Source organism: Haliotis cracherodii, unplaced genomic scaffold (assembly GCF_022045235.1).
Source record: "Haliotis cracherodii isolate W230 unplaced genomic scaffold, xgHalCrac1.p SCAF_14, whole genome shotgun sequence".
NCBI lineage: Eukaryota > Metazoa > Mollusca > Gastropoda > Lepetellida > Haliotidae > Haliotis > Haliotis cracherodii.
In genome coordinates, this window is record NW_027266269.1 from 30,756,044 (window position 1) to 30,777,864 (window position 21,821).

General features: G+C 44.2%; 1 protein-coding gene across 1 annotated transcript in view; it reads left to right on the top strand.

Moving 5' to 3' along the window:
• LOC139461189 (galactoside alpha-(1,2)-fucosyltransferase 2-like) overlaps nucleotides 1-15,465 on the top strand; it is a 35,678-nt gene extending 20,213 nt beyond the window's left edge. Inside the window, exon 2 of the mRNA XM_071242784.1 lies at nucleotides 11,306-15,465. Coding sequence (XP_071098885.1) covers nucleotides 11,418-12,527 — 1,110 coding nt within the window. The 5' untranslated portion in view covers nucleotides 11,306-11,417 and the 3' untranslated portion in view covers nucleotides 12,528-15,465. The remainder of the gene's footprint in view (nucleotides 1-11,305) is intronic.
• The last annotated feature ends 6,356 nt before the right edge of the window (nucleotides 15,466-21,821 follow it).

Here is a 21,821-nt window from a genome sequence, read left to right on the forward strand (position 1 = left end):
AGGCACGATTTGTAATGAAATCGGATGGCATTTTGAGGTGCGTTTGCGCGGTGTGCTGTGAATACGAACGTGCTTATGAAAACAAAGTGAAGTGGTACGGCGTTAGCTGTTAACCGCATAACTTTGGATGTGATGTCGCTTGTGACTCAAAGGTAGGCAATACAATAAATTGGAAACGTTTATAACGTCCTTCTAACGATACTTTATTAAAAAATGACCGGTCCTCATTCTTGTCGGGAAATTCGCCAACTGATGATTGGAGGATTACAATGAGTGAGTGAGTGAGTTAAAGTTTAACGTCACATCGGCAATATTTCAGCCATATCGTGACGAAACAAAATTTGATGTGAACAATATATATCAAACTGTATAAAATTCTGCTGACATCACAGAATTTCGTAAAACTAGTTTGAGAACAAGTAAAACTAGAGAACTAACTAATCATTTAACAACACATTATAAAAACAGGCTATAGATCGCCACCAACTGAAGGTTGATCACCGCGCTGGGGACCATGGGGACTAACAGTACTTTTGCTACCTGCATGGACCCCAGTCGGATTTACATCATCCCTTCAGTTGTTGACGATAAGTGACAAATTTAGCCAAACAGTAAAATAACACATGTACTACTATTAAAAACGTGGAAGAAATAAATATACCTTGAAAGACGTGTGATTACAATGTGTGACCAGATTATGTATCATCGTGTCACTACCAACCCTCCCTCCCCCCCCCCACCCCCCCACCCCCCCCCCCCCCCCCCCCACACACACACACACACACACACATTTCTCGGGAAGGTTTGAAGCCTGGCATGTCACGTAGTAGGTCCGGGTTTGATTCCCCAATCGGGTACAATGTGTGAAGCCAATTTCTGGTGCCCCCCACCGTGACATTGCAATAACATTACTGAAAACGGCGTAAAACACAACTCAGCCTGTGTATCCCTGGCCGAGATTATCTCACCTTGTGGAAAGCACCTCATCGCTATGGCAACTAGCAGGTATGTATCCCAAATCAAACAGACACGCCGTGAAACACTGCCGGGCAAAATAAAGTATACACTTGAAAATTGTTTGTTCGTTGTTTAACGCCGCACTCAGCAATATTCCAGCTATATGACGGCGGTCTGTAAATAATCGAGTCTAGATCAGACAGTCCAGTGCTTGACAACATGAGCATCGATCCACGCAATTGGGATCGATGACATGCATCAACCAAGTCAGCGAGCCTGACCACCGGATCCCGTTTAGCATTGGTTGCTAAAGACCTATTCTACCCCGGATCTTCACGGGCCCTTGAAAATTGGATTTGACCAAAAATGTCAAACCGTTAACGTCCTAAACGTAACTAGTATGCCGGGCTGTTGTGTTGGCGTTCCCTCCCTTCAAACACATGAGTCCATCAGAAGGTCCACAACGCTTTATTCGGAGTTCACAATGAAATGAATATGGGACAACAGCAATGGCCAGGCGGCATCATGGAGGCGATAGTCAGCCAACCTAGCCACAAAACTGTCCGAGAGTCAAATTGTAGTAGTATGTTGTTTTCTCACTCCGCTTTTAGCAATATTCCAGCATTATCTGGGCGGGGGACACCAGAAATGGGTTTCAGACACTGTTTTGTTTGTTGTTTTATGAGGAAAAAAACCAGAGTGACGAGGAAACGTTTATCCACTAAGCTACCCCGCCGCCCCGCAACAGGCAAGACCCGACTGCGAAAAGGAGTAGGATATTTACCCGACAACAATGATACCGTATAAAATCAAATTCGGATGACCATGTCCCGTAAAGATTACGGGTTAGAATGGGTCTTCGACAACCCATGTTTGCCTAAGAGACGACTAACGGGTTCGGGTGGTCAGGCTCGCTGACTTGGTTGATGCATGTGATCGTATGTCAATTGCCTAGATCGATGCTCGTGATGTCAATCACTGGATTGTGTGGTCCTGACTCGACTATTACACAGACCGCCGTCATATAGCTGGAATATTAAATAGCCGAGTGCGGCGTTAAACAACAAACAAATCTAATAAATTGAATAACCCATATCTAGTTTATTTCATTTTAGCCATGATCAAACATGAGTTGAAGCGTGGATCGATGCTCATGATATTAATTACTGGATTGTCTGGTCCAGACTCGATTATTTATACAGACCGCCGTCATATAGCTGGAATATTGCTGAGCGCGGCGTTAGACAAACCAACCAACCAGTTTATATTCCCGTCAGTTTAGTAATGAAATCCTGTTCGAAGCGGCGGTAAACCGACCTCACTCACTCATTTAACGTTTCGCCTAAAAAGCTAACAAGCAGGGATATAACCGCAATACCGTTCAAACAATTCGTCCACGATATATTCCAGAATATCGAAAAGGCAGCATTCCAGAATAAACACATCTCTTTCCATTTAACAACACAAAATGACCTTTACATTTTCCTCCTTCAAAACAACACCAAGAAATCATTTAATTTTTGTCTCTTGTGTCCCTCTAAAAGTTAAGAGCGGTGAATTCACTGAGATTATTAGCGCAAAAAATTCTTCCGTTCAAGCAGTGTTGGCTTTTTTTTTAGAGAAATACATTCTCAACGCAGCATGCACATACTTTTGGATTCCCAAGGTTTATTGATTAGGTGTGACATTTACACAGTTTCACCAGGGTTTGAAAGTACGGTACGCCAAATACAAAAAAAACCTACAAATCATAATTGAATGCAAGAACTACTTACCTGGCCTGGAGTGAAGTATGTCACATGATGTTAAACCACCCACTGTTGTTAATCTTGCGTTATTCCGTGTAGAATAAAATCAAAGCTCTCCGTATTCGCTATCCATTTGTTTGGAGACCGTCTCCGTAGAGTAGTGGATAGAGCGTCTTCCCAGAGTGCGGTGGTTCGAACGCGGTGGTCGGTGGTCGGGTCATCTCCAAAGATGCTACTCTATTCCCCGATCGTAGGTTCTGGTAATGCCACAGGGACAGAGGTATGCAGAGGGAATGGCGGCGCCTTATACTTCTGGATCACCCCATGTTCCCCTTTAGTGGTCTAGTGGTAGAGTGTCCGCCCGGAGAGCGGAAGTTCCGGGGTTCGATCCCCGGCCGCGTCATACCAAAATACTTTAAAAGATTGTACTTGTTGTTGCACTGTCTGACGCTCGGCATTAAGGGACTTAAACAGAGCCGGTCAGGTCGAAGTCGGTATACTGTGTCTGAGTGGGGTATTCATGTTACACTGCAGCATGGTATCTCAGTGGGCTAGCACTATAAAACCGGCCACAAACACACCCACACACTTGTATGCACGTCGCTATATATACTCTCAAGCAAGGAGAAACGCGATTAGCTGACACGCGACTCGACGTAGCCTAGTATATTATGTTACTATGACATGGGTTTTTGCAATCACTACCTGAAATATTTATAGCTATAATGTATCTCTGTCCGTTGAGTCTCCTGAAATCTGCATTCGTCCCCTAGCCAACAGCAACACCTTATCTTAGGTTTGTAAACTTCTTCATGCTTTCCTGCCTCACACGTTAAAGTTACACCCCTTAACGGGAGTGTCATGAGCATCGATCCACGTCATTGGGATCGATGACATGCATCAACCAAGTCAGTGAGTCTGACCACCGGATCCCGTTAGTCGCCTCTTACGACAAACATAGTCGCCTTTTACGGCAAGCATGGGTTGCTGAAGACCTATTCTACCCCGGATCTTCACGGGTCTGTAACGGGATTGAAAAATTCACTGTTAGAGAGTTCTTGTGGGGTTCTAGTAAGAATAACGGTCTCGAGCATCCTATATGGTTCACATAAGAGGCGACTAACTGGATCGGGTGGTCAGGCTCACTGACTTGGCTGATTGTATGTCAACGTATCCCAAATGCACGTCACTGGATCGTTTTGGTCCAAAGTCGAATATTTACAGACTGCCGTCATATAGCTGGAATATTGCTGAATGCGGTGTTATACAACAAACACTTTCACCAAATGCATGTCATCGTTTCCCAATTGTCAATCATTGATTCAGTAAATCTTAATCTTGCAAACATTTGAAATTCGAGTACCAAGAGGTCTTACAGAATGAACATCCGGTGATTCCGAAAGCTCCTTAACTCAAACATCTTCATCTGGGACTCCGCAGAAAACAAGCACAGTTCAACAATAGGAATGCAAAAAATATATGCAGAGCTTATCGAATCGTTAAAATATGCTTTACAGTAATTAGATGCATAGAAAATGCTGTTGTCCGTCCACCGTTTCTCCAGGAGTATGTTACACAGCTTATCGGCCTTTGGATGAACATCTAAAGTTTGCGTGATTACCTATCGAGGATGTCGTTTACACACTCTAACCTTCGGTTGGAGGAGGCATGTAATCCTCCTCAAGCGGGTTTCTGTAAATGTCTGTGATTTGAAGAGTGTCCTGAATCGATGTATTATTGACCACGTCGCGCAGGATTTCTCACCTCGCTCCTCTCAAAGCATCATGTCTGTTTGGATGTCAGCTACGAGTCAATTAAAACTTCATTCCATCTCCATTATGTCAATTTACATTGGCTACAAACCATTGATTCTGTGCCTGCACGTCGTGGAAGATGTGGCTCTCGTGAAATCTCGTTTGGAACGCGAGAGATGAGTTTGTGCTTGTGGTTTGGGGGATGTTTTTTTTCATGCTGTAAGGATGTGAAGTTTTCATCAAACAGAATATCTCAGAACGTTAACAGATGGGTTACATGGTCTGGATATGTATCATAACGTCACAGTGCCAAAATAAATCACAAGAAATACAAATGGTACCACTACGTTTAAACATCCGATCCCCGTAGGGATTAAGTTTGTTTGTTTGGTTTTTGTTTAACGCCGCACTCAGCAATATTCTAGCTATATGACGGCGGTCTGTAAATATTCGAGTCTGGACCAGTCAATCCAGTGATTAATATTATGAGCATCGATCCACGCAAATGGGATCGATGACATGCATCAACCAAGTCATCGAGCCTGACCACCCGATCCCGTTAGTCGCCTTTTACGACAAGCATGGTCACCTTTTACGACAAGCAGTCGTTGCTGAAGAACTATTCTACCCCGAAATCTTCACGGGTCCCGTAGGGATTAAGGGTTAGAATTGGTCCCCCGTCCTGGTCTTACGAAGCGACAATATGGTTCAGTTGATCAGAGTCGGTGACTTGGTTGATCGTTTTGTTTGTTTGTTGTTTTACGCCGCACTCAGCAATATTCCTGCGGTCTGTAAAAAATCGAGTCTGGACCAGACAATCCAGAGATTGATATCACGATTGGTTTGCTATGTTGTTTAACGCCGCGCTCAACAGAATTCAACGCACTCAGCAATATTCCTGCGGTCTGTTAATAATCGAGTCTGGACCAGACAATCCAGAGATTGAAATCACGATTGGTTTGCTTTGTTGTTTAACGACTCACTCAACAGAATTCGAGCTAAATGACGGCGGTCTGTAAATAATCGAGTCTGGACCAGACAATCCAGTAATTAATATCATGAGCATCGATCCACGCAATTGGGATACGATGACATGCATCAACCAAGTCAGCGAGGCTGACCATCCGATCCCGTTAGTCACCATATAAACGGCGTTTGACATTGCCCATCTGTGACAAAGCGCTATAACAGCGGGCTATGAAAAGATGAGTCTTCATCCTACAAACCAGGGATTGCACTTGTGAGCAACGATGAACTCTGCAACTATTCCAGCTATATGACGCCGATTTTGTAAATAATCAAAAGAAACCGGATCTTGATCAAGACAATTCAGTGATTGATATTATACACAACGACGCCTTTCCGGGAACGTTGACACGCAGTCAACGAAGTCGTGATATTAATTGATCTTGAAATATGTTAAGCAACGACGCTAGGCCCTGTGGTCACCGCGCTTGCTGACCCGATCCAGTAAGTCGAATATTCTGACAAGCATAGGTTGCTGGGGACCTATTTTACCCCGTAATCCCCATGGGCCGAAATCGTGCGGGCAGCTGTATTCATTATATTGCAACAGGATAATAAGCCACATGTAGAATTCCCACGGGGGGTACATTAATGCTGAACTAATCACAGCAAATACATGCATTTGCTACAGCTGAGACAGAGGAGTGTATGCATTGGTATGAAAGCCACGTGGGGAGTCCTTAGGGAAATTTTTGTCCCCAACCTATTTGACCCCGCACCAAATGGATCTGACCCGTGAAGATTCCGGGGTAGAACAGGTCTTCAGCACCCTATGCTTGCCGGAGAAGGCGACTAACCGGATCGGGTGGTCAGGCTCGCTGACTTGGTTCATACATGTCATCGATCCCAATTGCGCGGATCGATGCTCATGATGTCAATCACTGGATTGTCTGGTCCAGACTCGATTATTTTACAGACCGCCGTCATATAGCTGGAATATTGCAGAGTGCGGCGTTAAACAACAAACAAACAAACAACTGGACCTGGTAGTCAGGCTGAGGGACGTGGTTGACTGGCTGTCATAGTGGCCCCTCAGGGTGGGTCGTTGCTTTTCCAGATTCGTTCGATTAGTTCTGGAGCACCGTCAGAGAGTTGGATTACTGTTGAGTGCAGCGTTAAACAAATTCCGCGTATCCAGAAATGGGGCTCGGGTGCGAACGCCCCCACCCCCTTTTTGATGTGCGAGAAACATAGCAAAATCAACTGTTATTTATTTGAATAAAAACAACAATGAATATTAGACAAACAAACACAAATTATTTTTCTAATAATACGCTGGCATACTGGCATATTGTATTTTAAGTGCACCCCGCATCTCGAGGCCATACTGTGGATAAAATTTGAACAAAATGTTTACAGATAAACCTTCTTAAAATGACCGAGGGCCTTTTCGACGAAGCGATCTCGGCGGTAAGGCGATCATATCGTCCCATACTTTTAAAATGACCTACGATATTCGTTACGATCATTTGTGCGGACTGGAATACATTTTCGAATTCTCAACCAGCAACATTACAAACACTTCAGGATGGTGAAACGATGAACTATCACTTTGGTATACTTTTAAATAATAAATACCGGCAAAGAAACCGATTCTTTGACCAAGGTGCGGTGGGGAAAACTAGTCGTCAAAGCCGAAGACCCGGGTTCGATTCACGACATGTGTGAAGCCCATTTCTGGTGACACCCAGCCGTGATATTGCTGGAATATTGCTAAAAGCGGCGTAAATTCCTTCTCACTCACTCACTCTTTGACCAATTTCAAGTGAGTGAGTATGGTTTTACGCCGCTTTTAGGACCCGTGAAGACTCAGGGGTAGAATAGGTCTTCAGCAACCCATGCTTGCCGTAAAATGTGACTAACGGGATCGGGTAGTCAGGCTCGCTGACTTGGTTGATGCATGTCATCGATCCCAATTGCGTGGATCGATGCTCATGATATCAATCACTGGATTGTCTGGACCAGACTCCAGATTATTTACAGATCGCCGTCATAAAGCTGGAATATTGCTGAGTGCGGCGTTAAACAACCAACCAACGCCGCATTTAGCAATATTCCAGCAATATCACGGTGGGGGAACACCAGAAATAGGCTTCACACACTGTACCCATGTCGGGAATCGAAACCCGGGTCTTCGGCGTGACAATCGAACGCTCTATCCACTAGGTTACCTGACCGCCCCGACCAATTTCAAGCATGTCAAACGCACATTCTGACTGATTTGTCGAGTTTCGCACGTCATTAATCGCGAGCGAGTCTGCTTGAAGGCTACGGAAAGTTTCGAGTGGTGACGGAAGGGATCGAGTGGTGCCGAATGCATACATCTATTACTGCTGACCGGTATTGCCCTTCACCAGAAAAGGCTACTTCATCACAGAAGTTTTGTGATGATAATTCAAGGTGAAATTTCGATGACCATGGTAATTACTGAGCGAGATGCATTCCCCCGCTCGTTATACATGCCACAGTAACCATAGTCTCGTCCATCACGAGATGTCGCGATGACGGAATTGGAGATTCGCGTGTGCTGAACGATTTATTCTGATCATTTGTATTCGCTATTCACAATCTGTGCACCGCGGTCATATTTCACCGGGATCTTATCCGTCAAACCGTTTTTTCCTAACCACGAATCTGATTTCATACGATCGACATTAATATCTGGTACATGATCATGCAAATTGGTGATTTAGACGCTAACCACCGTTCTGGCACCAAAGGGCGCATTTAACGGCAAGTGATCTTATCCTGAGTAATGTGATGCTTAATATAAGGAAAGACTTAACACTGGGTTTAGTCAGTGTGAAATTGAGAACCGTCTTTCTCATATATTGTTTGTCATTTTTACGCCGCACTCAGCAATATTCCAGCCATGTGGCGGCAGTCTGTAAATAATCGCGTTTAGACCAGACAATCCAGTCACTGATACTACGCCCAACGCCATCGGGCTACGTTGATCGCAGAGTCCGACCACCCAATAGATCTCCTCGTACGTCGAGCTTAAGGATATATATCCCGAAGGACCCGGCCCCTGAAGTGGTCCGACCGACAAAGGGGTCGGGTCGGAGCGTGCTTGTTTTCGCATAGGGCCTCGTCAAGAGTAATCGTCGTTTCGTTACAACTAAATTCGCTTTACATTTTATGAAGTCTTTAAACTGCTCTGTTTTATCACAGTAACCGTGGAATTTTCGTAACAGGCGCCACCTTGTTTTCTTGAAGACGAGTCAATATTCATCACGTGACAGGTGAATACTGATCATGTGACGAATCAATATTCGAGGTCTGTGTCAGTCACAAGATTTCGGGGCGCACATAGAATTGTATTGTTTCGTCGAGCAAGCAATAGATTTGCAAGATTCTTAATAGAGGTAAAAGAAACGTATATGTTAAAAATAACGTAGGCTTCAAACATATAAAATCAGGTCTGTGGGGGTGGGGAGGGGTTGTTTCTTGAGGCAGGAGGGGCCTTTGGCCATCTCTTTCATTTCATAATCTACTCATTCCTTTACCACAACTATAAAATGAAATAAAGAAAAAAATATTAAGTGATTACTCCAAACATGGGAACAAAAATATTGTTTTTAGCAGTAGTATGAATTAAAACCCTAGGGAGGCCTATTTGCGCCCACGTGTTTGCATGCCTAGTAAATGACTTAATTTGTTTGTCACACATACTTGATCCTAAACATCGACCAAATTGTCGAGGTCACCGCAAGTATCTGTGCAGAGTTGCGTCCCATGGGGCGCACCAAACTCCTGTGAAGAAGATTCGCATTGATTGTGCTTATTGGTTTGTCAGCATCCTTCCCAGACACAGCGGAAAGGGATCAACTCAGTTGTTTTATTTTTTTCAGGTATTGATTAAAACTGACGTCTTGGTAACGTATTGAAGAAACCTATTCAAAATCACGTGTCAACGAATCGCGTTTCCCTTCACTTTAAATTCAAACATGTTGAGCAAAAACACACTTTTTTTGCCATCCAGACGCTGGTTGATAACGAATCTTTAGATTGGGACGTGAGGTGAAATGCCATTTTACGTCACGTTCAAGATTCTTACTTTTATATGGCGCCATTCATGCACTGACCTGAGTGTGTGGATGCATGTACTATACCGGTTGTATAGTACTTCCCACAGAGATACGATACGCATTATACTCCGAAGCGACCTGTTCATGTTCTATCCCCTAAATGCCGGTCGGCAGGCAGGGTAACCATTTTTTTAAACGTCTTTAAACATCGTCTTTTTGCACTGACCCGTGAAGATTCCAGGGTAGAATAGGTCTTCAGCAACCCATACTTGCCGTAAAAGGCGACTATGCTTGTCGTAAAAGACGACTAACGGGATCGGGTGGTCACGCTCGTTGACTTGGTTCATACATGTCATCGATCCCAATTACGTTAATCGATGCTCATGATATTAATCACTGGAGTGTCTGGTCCAGATTCGATTATCAACAGACCGCCGTCATATAGCTGGAATATTGCTGAGTGCGGCGTTAAACAACAAACCCAAACCCACCAAAAACTTTCCTTTTCCCGGCAGTTTTGTTCCTGGGTAAAGCGACAATCACCTATCAGTTTCTTCTTGCACACCCTGCCCTGCCATTGTTATGGCGCATGTTTAAAACGTCCCCGGCCTTGTTATTTTAAAACATTTATTTTCTATTTCTGATTGGCGGGAAGGAGGACATTTATTTCCCCAGGAACTCAAGCCATGCATATTTCGTTAAGATTCACTTTCATCTTGTTTAGTTTGCCTCTCCATCTAATATAAAGTCTTTACAAATAAACTTCTTCCTATCACATGTTTCGAAAAATCAATACACAATTGCGCAATTGCCCACAACCCGACACAGGTTTACGACCTTGTAGGAATTTGCATCAGTTGTCGCGAAAGTACCATCACAGCCTCGGGCCAGTTCTCCAGTGCCCATTAGGTTTGGTGGGTTAGGACCTTGGGATGAATATTTCATAAGTCGCTTTATCCGAGTGATTTGCATCTAAATGTGTGATTAATTCCCCCCTCTTGCTGTCGGCAAGGAGTTAGAGTCTGACAGATGGCAGCAACTAGCGAGGAAGTCCCGAAGAGTGGGCTCTATTAGTCCCTGCTGAAATCTCCAACAAAGAAAATTATCACGGGAGCGGAAGAAAATATTTTGCTTAAAAACTCGATTTTTGATGAGTGTACTGTGTCGCAATGCTGTGGGTACTGGGTTGCAGAGTATTTGGTTGATTGAATATAATGAAGCTGCGACTGACAATCGATACGTGAAGAGTTGTGAATATATAATGCTGCGGTTGCGGTTTGTGTTGTATCAACTGATCAAATGCTCACTGTTATTCCCGACCGCCTCCGTGGTCTAGTGGTAGAGCGTCCGCCTGGAGGTCCGGGGTTCGATCCCCGGCCGCCTCATACTAAAAGATGGTACTTGTTGTTTCCCTGTCCGGCGCTGGGCACGTCTTTAGCAACCCATGCTTGCCGTAAAAGGTGACTATGCTTGTCGTTCAAGGCGACTAACGGTATCGGGTGGTCTGGCTCGATGACTTGGTTGATACATGTTATCGATCCCAATTGCGTGAATCGATGCTCATGGTATCAATCACTGGATTGTCTGGTCCAGACTAGATTATTTACAGACCGCCGTCATACAGCTGGAATATTGCTGAGTGCGACGTTAAACAACAAACCAACCAAGCGTGTTAGGGGAAGAAGCAACAAAGCTGGTAGAACCTAAACATTATGTTCTAATTAACGTCATTTTATATTGTAATTATTATTAATATTGTCTTACTCCTGTATTTTCGTTGTTATTTCAGGTTAAAGGCAGTGCTCATGGCTGAATTACAGGCACGCAGTTGTACCCTCACATCGAGGCTAACTTCCGGTCCGGCCGTTTCGGGATGAGGTCATGTCTAGCGCCCTTTTGGGATGCGTCCGTTTCGACGCCGGCGGAAAGCCGCATTCTTTCTGACTCTCGTCGCTTCCGGGTTTCTGGTCTTCCTGCACAGCCACATGGCGTCAATGTCCGGTGACGTCATGTCTGGAAGTGACGTCAAACACAGAGATGGAAGAAGAGGACAGATGCTGTCGAGCCATCATAAAGGACAGACTGTGTTCAAAGATTTGGTGACTAAAAGTCTACGTTCACTCCCCGAGATACCCAAAACTGAAGTCATTGAAGTCTCGCAAAATGCATCAATTCTCAGCTGTAACGAGAGTAGGAACGCTTCTGAAATATTTAAGAAAACACACACCATGACGATCCATGGAGGTGGTCGCCTTGGTAACGCAATGTTCCAGTATGCCTCTCTTGTTGGTATTAGTAGTTTCCATGGTTACACAGCAACAATAGCAAGCTCACACTTTTTACGACGAATATTTAAGCTCAAAGCTCCAGCAACCAAAAACTTAAAGACACAAACAAAAGCCAAGAGAGAAAAAAGCCCTGGCATGTATGACCAAAGTATACAACATCTGTCTCACAATGTTAACTGGTCGTTGGTCGGCTATTACCAGTCGTGGAAATATTTCGGAAATATCTCGGAAACAATACGAGAGGAGTTCACGTTCCAAGACGAAGTCATTAAGGACATGCTGAAGGAAGCCCCCGTTCTTGCTAACTGGACCCGAATAACGATAGGGGTCCATGTTCGACGAGGCGACATGGCGTCCAAATATGAACGGGACCGAGGCTACAACGTTGCCGACGTCGGATTTCTTAACAGGTCAATGAACTACTTCCGGAAGAAGTATGAGAACCCTTTGTTCATTGTGTGCTCAGACAGTGTCACGTGGTGCAAAGACAACCTCATGTCGGACGATACCATTTTCACGAAGGGGCGTCGGGAGGTGGACTTGGCTATTTTGGCTCATTGTGATCATAATATTGTTACATCCGGGTCGTTTGGGTGGTGGGGAGCGTGGCTGGCTGGAGGTGATGTAGTGTATTTCAAAAACTTCCCGCGAGAAAAGACGTGGCTTGACCGACAATACAGTAAAGAGGACTACTATCCAGATGAATGGCTGGGCATGCAGTAGAATGAACTGTTGCAAATAAACTGTCGAAAACAAAGACATCGTAAAATGTGCATTGAGGCAAGCGTCTTGGGCCCCGATCCACAAACTGATCTTACGATGACCGTAAGCCATTGGGAGTTACGATCACCTTAGCGCTAAGATTGCTTTGTGGAACGGGCCTCTAGGCTGGTGATTTGTCCACATTAAGGACAATATTTCTCACCCCGATTGACCCAACCAATCGTCGCGAACGTTTAGTTTATAACTATATTTTTGCATTTTAAATTCGATTCCCTTGTTTTGAGTTTCCATTGCCAAGCTCAAACGACCCGGAATGCAATACGCCATTTTACAAATCTTACAAACTTTTACGTAAGACAGCTATGGATTTCACATTTGCTTTTCGTTGTTACATTAGTGCTGTTTCCGAGAGAGTGGCAATCCTTGTTAAGTTTGTTATAGTTAGAAGAAGCCTTTCAATAAGAAAAATACTCGTGTCTCGCCAGGTCACTGACTCCATTCGGTCTGACTGCAAACCCAAGAAAGCTCACAACCTCAGCTAAAACTGAAAACTGGAAACCCAGCGACAAACCCTATTCCATAGCCACAAGAAATCACTGCTAAAAGAGGGGCGGTCGGGAAGCCGAGTGGTTAAAGCGTTCGCTCGTCACGCCGAAGACCCGGGTTCTATTCCTGACAATTCCGATGTGTGAAGCCCTTTTCTAGTGTCCCCCGCCGTGATATCAGTACTTTTCAGCGCATTTTATCGTTTGATTTAGTAACTACTGAACGTGAACGAATAAAGGACGGGTTCTGAGTCATCTTTACCAGTTACACTGTTATAAACACACACCGAAAAGCTATGATTTGTCAAATAATTTGCTCTTTCGATTCCCTGCATCTTCGTTTGATGGTATTGAATTGCCTGTGCCAAAGCGGTGAAGTAGTTAAAAGGTACACTTGGTTTATCCGGTTCTGACAGCATTTGCAATACATTCTGACTTGTTTTTGGATACATTGAATAGGTGAATCATTGAAATGAGGGCTTGTAGCGCAGTCGTTACAGTCGCCGCAAATCACCTTAAATAGTTGCTTTCTTAAGTCGTTATAGAATCCCGGGTTCGAATCCCAGACTCATACTGATAATGATAATCGTCGTGCAGAGGTGCTTCCGTTGGGCACGCCAGAACAATGATTGTGGGTTCGAATCCCAGTTCGCCCCGAGTGTGTTACTAGGTTTGTCAGCACCATACCCGTGCTTGTGGGTTTCACCAAAATGGTAAACATCTGAGACCTGCATCACTTCGGACTTTCCTCCCACATCAAGACGACATGCCGTGCTATAACTGGGATACTGTTCAAAGAAGCGTTAAATCAAACTCACAGACTAATTTTAAACTGTCTCACTAGTGCCATGTAATGACTTAATATAAGTGCTTCACCGGTGAGTTTCTTGGTTTCATTATTTGTCAATAATTCCATCGTAACTGATATTTTCTGAAGTAGTCTTCATCAACTGGTTCTTAGCTGTGATGGCGTGCGGTTTGTGACGTGTTCGGTCATATTGTTGACGGTACCTGCGTATAGTGCACTGAACAGTAAGGGGCGGTCGGGTAGTCTAGTGGTTAAAGCGTTCGCTCGTCACTCCGAAGACCCGGGTTCGATTCCCGACATTGGTATAATGTGTGAAGCCCATTTCAGGTGTCCCCCCGCCGTGATATTGCTGGAATATTGCTAAAAGAGGCGTAAAACCATACTCACTCACTCACTGAAAAGTAATATCGTTTGAATTGGAACGGTTCATTTTATTAATTGTTCTTGAGAAACAGGGGTCATGGTTGCTTAGTGGTGAAGGTGTTCGAAGATCCGGCTTCAATTCTCCACATACTAATAGTCTTGTAAATTGCATGAATCTATACAATATGCTCGCAGCTCTATGTTCCTATTACCCCGGTCAATGGATCAGTAGGCACTCGATTCTTTTCATTCTCAGCTCCCTGGGGAATACACATCCTAAGTTGCCTGTGAGGGGTTGCGATGTTAACAGTCACATAACCTTTCCATCATACCGGGTACCCATTAATTACTGGTTGGACTGAAGCATATTTCGAACAAAGGCACATGCCCATGGAGACACCTCATGTGCTACATGTGATTCAGTGTGAGGCAGGAGCCCTAGAACCTCCGCGGCGCCACGCTCCCAAACACGTCACCCATCCAAATACTCTCCGAGGTCAATGCTGCGTAACTTCACCTTAATTATACCCATGCGGTGAGCGAGTGAGTATGGTTTTACGCCGTTTTTAGCAATATTCCAGCAATATCACGGCGGGGGACACCAGAAATGGGCTTCACACATTGTACCCATGTCGGGAATCGAACCCGGGTCTTCGGCGTGTCGAGCGAACGCTTTAACCTACCTGTGCGGTGAACACATGTAGCATGTATAAAATATGTACCTTTCACTACCCTTGCAACACATAATCTCGAAAAAAGAAGTCAGTGTTTTTTTGTTGATTTTGGAATCGGCAAGATATCTTTAAGTGGTGTTTCTTCTCAATAGGGGGGTCACGGGTGGCCCAGCCGTCTAAGGCGCCGCGATTCGCTGTGCAGAGTTGCGTCCCTTGGGCACGCCAGAAACCTATGATTGTGGGTTCGAATCCCGGTTCGCCCCGATTATGTTTTAAGGTTTGTCAGCACCATACCCGTGCTCGTGGGTTTCACCGAAGTGGTAAACGTCTGAGACCTGCATCACTTGGGGCTTTCCTCCCACATTAAGCTGACACGCCGTGATATAACTGGAATACTGTTAAAAGCGGCGTTAAACCCAACTCACTCACTCTCTCTTCACAATAGCTCCTATTTATTATGCAGTATTGGTTTTGCTATGGAGGTCGACTGTCGTAATGGGGCGTGTTTTACGAAGTACATGATATATTTCATTAATAAACTTACTTATCTAATATAAACATGTTGTTGTTGATATGTAGTTGTTGTTCTATTCAGCAATAGCTCTTTGTTTGTGGGTTTGAATCCCGGATTTGCCCTGATGTATTATAATCCAGGGTTTGTCGGCACCACGTCTGTGCTCGTGTGTTTTATTAAAGTGGACTGACTGTTCTGAGTCACTTTTTGCTTTCCTCCAAGCTCGACCCCATCCGTGACCAACTCGTGTTATTCCGCGACAAGCCGAATTGCGACTCGTGCCCTGTTCATGGCCATTTTTGCGACCGGGTTCCGTCTTAGCGCAAACGGGCATACCTAAAACAATTGTCAACTCGTTGCGTAATGGTTCACTTATATTTCCCCATATATTACATATATTTCAGATGCAATTTAAAGCACTTCGGGACATGCGAATTATACAGTATGATTGAACACATTTAACTGTGTCTTTGGTATTTTTTTAGATGCAAGACATATGTGAAATAACAAAAATATTTCTGAGGGATTCTTTGACGAAGAACTTGACATCATTCGCGAATTCTGATTGGTTTGTCGTATTTTCGCACATAACATTCATCGACAGGGGGACGAGTCTTCTTGCAGGTTAAGGAAAGGGGCGAGTGGTGACGAATGCGCAAAGTGGTTAAAGCGTTGGATCGTCACGTTCATTGCCCTGGTTCGATTCCCCACATGGGTGCAATGTGTGAAGCCCATTTCAGGTGTTCTCCGCCGTGATATTTCTGGAATATTGCGAAAGAGCGGTGTAAACCATACTCAATCGCTCACTTAAAACTCCGTAGGGATTCCGCGACAAAAACGTCTCCGGTTACCTATGCTGATCGTAAGAGCCAAAGAGCTAAATTGATCGGGTGGTCAGAGCTCGGCCACATTCGGTTGACCGTGCATCTTATCCATTGGACGGCTTGGGTCGTTGCTCATAATCTCAATCGGGGCGGTCGGGTAGCCTAGTGGTTAAAGCGTTCGCTCGTCACGTCGAAGACCCGGGTTCGATTCCCGACATGGGTACAATGTGTGAAGCCCATTTCTGGTGTCCCCCGCCGCGATATTGCTGGAATGTTGCTAAAAGCGGCGTAAAACCATACTCACTCACTCACTCACTCATAATCTCAATCACAGGAGTGTCTGGTCCGGTCTCTAATATACTACTCAAAATTTGATAAGGATCACTAGGTGATATGTGTGTAAGTTACCACAAACATAACAAAAGACATGACTCTGACACAGAAACGTGTTTAATCATGTTTACATGAAAATTCATGAACGGCATGAACTTGTATCAATATGGAATGTTTGAAATCTGCCAACACCAAAAGGCATTTCATTAAAAAATGTGAACAGCAAACAAGAGAAAGAATTACACAGTTATGAGGGATAGTCCATCATTACACTTAGTCGATGAAGTGTCAATATCGAGTATGACCTCCCCTTGCATCAATGACGGCCTTACAACGTCGAGATATGCTGCCAATAAGCACCCGGATGTTCCCAATGGGAAGGTTGTTCCACTCTTCCACGAGGGCATGTCCGAGCTCTGCCAAAGTCGTGGGTTGTGCTCTACGGCGTGAAAGGGCAACCTGCAGCATGTTCCAGACATGCTCAATCGGGTTCAAGTCCGGCGAGCGCGCTGGCCAATCCATGCGGACAATTGTCTCCTGCTCAACCACCCTGGCGCGATGAGGACGGGCGTTATCATCCATCAGGATGAACTCAGGGCCAACAGCACCAGCGTAGGGTCTGACGTACACATCGAGGATCTCATCCCGGTACCTCACCCCCGTCATTGTTCCTCTCTCCAGGACATGAAGATCTGTCCTTCCATCTCTGTTGATTCCACCCCAGACCATGATGGAACCACCACCATAACGGTCATGTTCACTGATGTTGGCATCATGGAAACGTTCACGTTGTCGTCGCCACACCCGCTGCCTCCTGTCTGTAAAGTCCAAACAATACCGGGACTCATCGGTGAACAGAACTGGAACCCAATCGTTCCGAGTCCAAGTAACATGATCTTCAGCCCATTCCAATCGCTCCCGCCGGTGTCGAACAGTCAGGGGGATTCGGACACATGCCCTTCTCGAGTAGAGACCTGCATTGTGAAGACGAATCCGTATCGTCTGAGTGGACACATTCACCCCCGAGGCGTTCAGGAGGTCGTTACGTAGGCTGGTTGCTGTCCAGAAGGGATGACGTCGTGCCTGAAGAGCCACAAAATGATCTTGGCGTTGGGTTGTCGACCTCTGACGACCACCCCCATGTCGGTGTGCTGCTGTACAAAAATTTGCTGTCGGGACCAGGCCCTGCTTACAACGCTCTGGCTGACGTTTAGTGCATTGGCAACGTCACGTTGTGAATAGCCAGCATCAAGCATTCCAATACATCTGCCCAGTTGTTCTGTCGTCAGGCGACGCCTTACACGTTGAGGGGGCATTGCGTAGATGAACGTAGTGTAAACACTCAATTGAGTTTACAGTTTCAGAATGAATCAGACACCGTTGCCTGATTGGAAATCGTGCAATGGTAGCAAAAGCATGAACTGTGATGTGAAACGCATTTCCCATGGCATGAAATGCACGGGCACGTGTGTTGGAGACGTTTTTGATTTCACTTGAACACAATATTGCCAGTTATGCAGTTATTTTGTTTTTTTATTAAGAAAAATATCTACGATCCTTATCAAATTTTGAGTAGTATATTTACAGGAACACGGGGGCCCATAGTGTAAAGCGTCTCTGAGCGTGTAATAATACAGTGATCGTGGGTTCGAATCTTAAATTCACCAAGATTTAGGTCACTGGTGTGTCAGCACAATACCCATGTTATTGCGTTTCATCCAATCGGTACATATCTAAGACCTGCGGGACATATGGCTGTCCACCCACATCACTGATACTCCGTGTTATAACTGAGTGTAATATAAAGCGACGCAAACCCCACTTAATCACGTTATAGTTTAACGTTTCGACAGCTTTCCGCTGCCTGCTGTGACGTTGAACGGCGTAGAACACCATGTCCGCCCTGTTTCTCTCATAAATGAGCTTTGGTTGAATGGGTGAGGTGATGGGAAATGGGGTTTAACGTCGCGTTTAAGATTATTGCACTTCTCCGGCGACGTGACTCGAGCAGACCATTCTTTAATTACCCTTGGTGTGCTGGGCGCCTAGCAGGACAACAACCAGCTTTTAAAGTTTTTTGGTACGACGCGGCCTGGGTTCGAAACATCGGGCAAACGCTCTAGCCACTACACCACGCTGGAGTCGTCTTGGGCTAATGACATCATTATGTGGACGGGCGATATATGAACACAATTTGGATTTCGTTTTATCCAATGTTCTAATCCTCGATGCGATGTACTTGGTGTAAATTCAATGTGTAACACCATTTCGGCCCGTTGGAATTCCGACTTCCAGCACACCATCAATTGGTAGAATGAATGAATATCTGAGATTATTAATAGCTGTATCCTCGAAGGAGGTTAAAGAACTGTAAAATTATTGCTGAAGACCTATTCTACCCCGGATCGTCACTGGTCAAACTCTTTGGTAAAGTACACAGACTAAGTCATTACATGGCCTTGGCGAGACAGTTTAAAATATTTCAGTGAGTTTGAATTAACGCTGCTTTGAGCCTCACTGCGAGTCAGCTTAATGTGGGAGGAAAGCCCGAAGTGATGCAGATCTCGGACGTTTTCTACTTCGGTGAAACCCACGAGCACAGGCATTGTGCTGACAAACCTACTAACATAATCGGCGCGAATAGGGATTCGAATATGTCTTCAGCAACCCATGCTTGCTGTAAGAGGCGACTAACGGGGTCGGGTGGTTGATGCATGTCATCGTATCCCAATTGGGTGGATCGATGCTCGTAATATCAATCACAGGATTGTCTTGTCCAGACTTGATTATTTACAGATCGCCGTCATATAGCTCGACTATTTCTGGGTGCGGCGTTAAACAACAAACAAACAAATCATATATCTGCTGCGTTAACCAGCTGACTGCGGCGTTAAAAAATATTCATTGATTAACCTACCTCTGTCAGAGCTAATTTTACGTAATCGTGTCTACAAAATATTCATATAAATATGATCTGATACAAGAATTATACAAAGAGCTTGGATTAAAATCCCAGAATCGCCGCCGTCATATTGTCAACATCATTCAAGTACAAGCTGCTCCCCGTGAAGATTCCGGGGTAAAAGAGGTCTTCAGCAACCCATGCTTGCCGTAAAAGGCGACTATGCTTGTCGTAAAAGGCGACTAACGGGATCGGGTGGGCAGGCTCGCTGACTTGGTTGATGCATGTCATCGTATCCCAATTGGGTGGATCGATGCTCGTGATATCAATCACTGGATTGTCTGGTCCAGACTGGATTATTTACAGACCGCCGTCATATAGCTGGAATATTGTTGAGTGCGGCGTTAAACAACAAACAAACTAACCAACCAGTACAAGCTGCTGAGTTACTGGGCGACAGACTAACAAACATCAGAAAACAGTTCCAAATCTTATATGTATATATGTCAAATGATTCATTTGGCTACAAGGCTACGAAGAAAAACCTCTTCAAGTACCAAATCACACTATCGATTGAACACGTTGTAGGTTTTTAAATGAAATAAGCCTTGTTGGGTTATCGGTTTTCACTTGAGACATCAAAAGCCGATCCTTGCAGCACTGGCCACGTGCTGTTCCGGACAATCGATGGCCCAGGAATCCGTGCACGGAGGTTGATCTGACAAAAGGATATTTCTCGTACAGGCTCTCAGCCCGTCAATATGTTCCGCTGATATTTGATAAGTATCGATTATCTCTCACGTGTTACAATGACTTTGCCTACATCTCTTAATGTACCGCATTCGACCCGCAAGGTACATCATTCAAGACGTTCTGTTAGTTGGCCTTTGGGGAAATCGCTGTGCGAGACACTAGTCTAAGTATTGATTGCCTGCTAATGTCGTGATGGAGGTCTGTGTATGTTGTCGTTATGGCATAGAAACCTCCAGGTATAGTCAGAGAGACAGAATATGTCAACAATCAATTCTATTTTGAAGGACATTCTTATGTATGTTATAATCAATGTGTGACATCAGTCAGCGTGTAAACTCATTCTACAATTATTAAGCCACTTCATCTACATAATAACGATTTCCATAGAGTTTTATGCTGCATTTCATATTCCTTTGACTGAAAATGATAGGATTAAAAGAAAAAGAAAATCAATGTATATTTTTATAAAAACCCAATAGGCTTCTAATCCTGACACAATTGGTCTATTGTGATGTTTTAAGACCATTTGAACTTCTCAACAGCTTTAAAGTCAAATGAAATAATAATTGTAAAATGACAGAAATATTTTGGCGTTATGTAAATTGCCAAAGCGAAACTTTTAATCAGTTTACACATTGACTGTAACACATAAAAGAGACCGCTGTGAGTGAGGGAGTGTTAGGTTTAACGCCGCTTTTAACAATATTCCAGTTATATCACGGCGTGTCAGCTTAATGTGGGAGGAAAGCCCGAAGTGATGCAGGTCTCAGACGTTTACCACTTCGATGAAACCCACGAGCACGGGTATGGTGCTGACAAACCTAGAAACATAATTGGGGCGAACCGGGATTCGAACCCACAATCATAGGTTTCTGGCGTGCCCAAGGGACGCAACTCTGCACAGCGAATCGCGGCGCCTTAGACGGCTGGGCCACCCGGTGCTTGCTGGTACCCAGTATGGTGATTACCTTCAGTTGTTGGCGATGTATAGCCCTTTTGTATTATGTATTGTTTTATATAGTGATATGATTTTTAGGTTACATGCTAGTTTTAAACAAGAAAGAAGTGAGCAAAGCTCACATACCCCCGTTATCCCCGCCGGTCAACAACAAATAGTAAATAGTTTGTTAATTAATGAAATATTACATATTTCTAACTGATTTTAACTTCATGTTTTAAAAACTAAGATTGAGTTCCAGTGACAATTGACCCCCCCCCCCCCCCAAATCTCCCATGTTACCAGTGTTCACTACGAGGAAGTAGATCACCATGAACACCTTTGAATAAAAATTTGATTGAGGAGTTACGTAAGAAGAATTATCAAAGGACCAAAAATTGTTGATATAAAAACACATATAAAATGGAACAATATCTTTAAGAAAATCAATAAATTATTAATTTCCATCTAGCCTTAACAGATATGGTAAAGAATTCATAAATTTAAACTAACACAAAGCACAGATACTTATGATGATCTACATGTGTGGAAACAATTTTGGAAAATATATTAGCAATACAAAACCAGTCATCAAAATTTCTACATTCCATCATGTTTACTTGAAAACAGCAAAAGAGAAA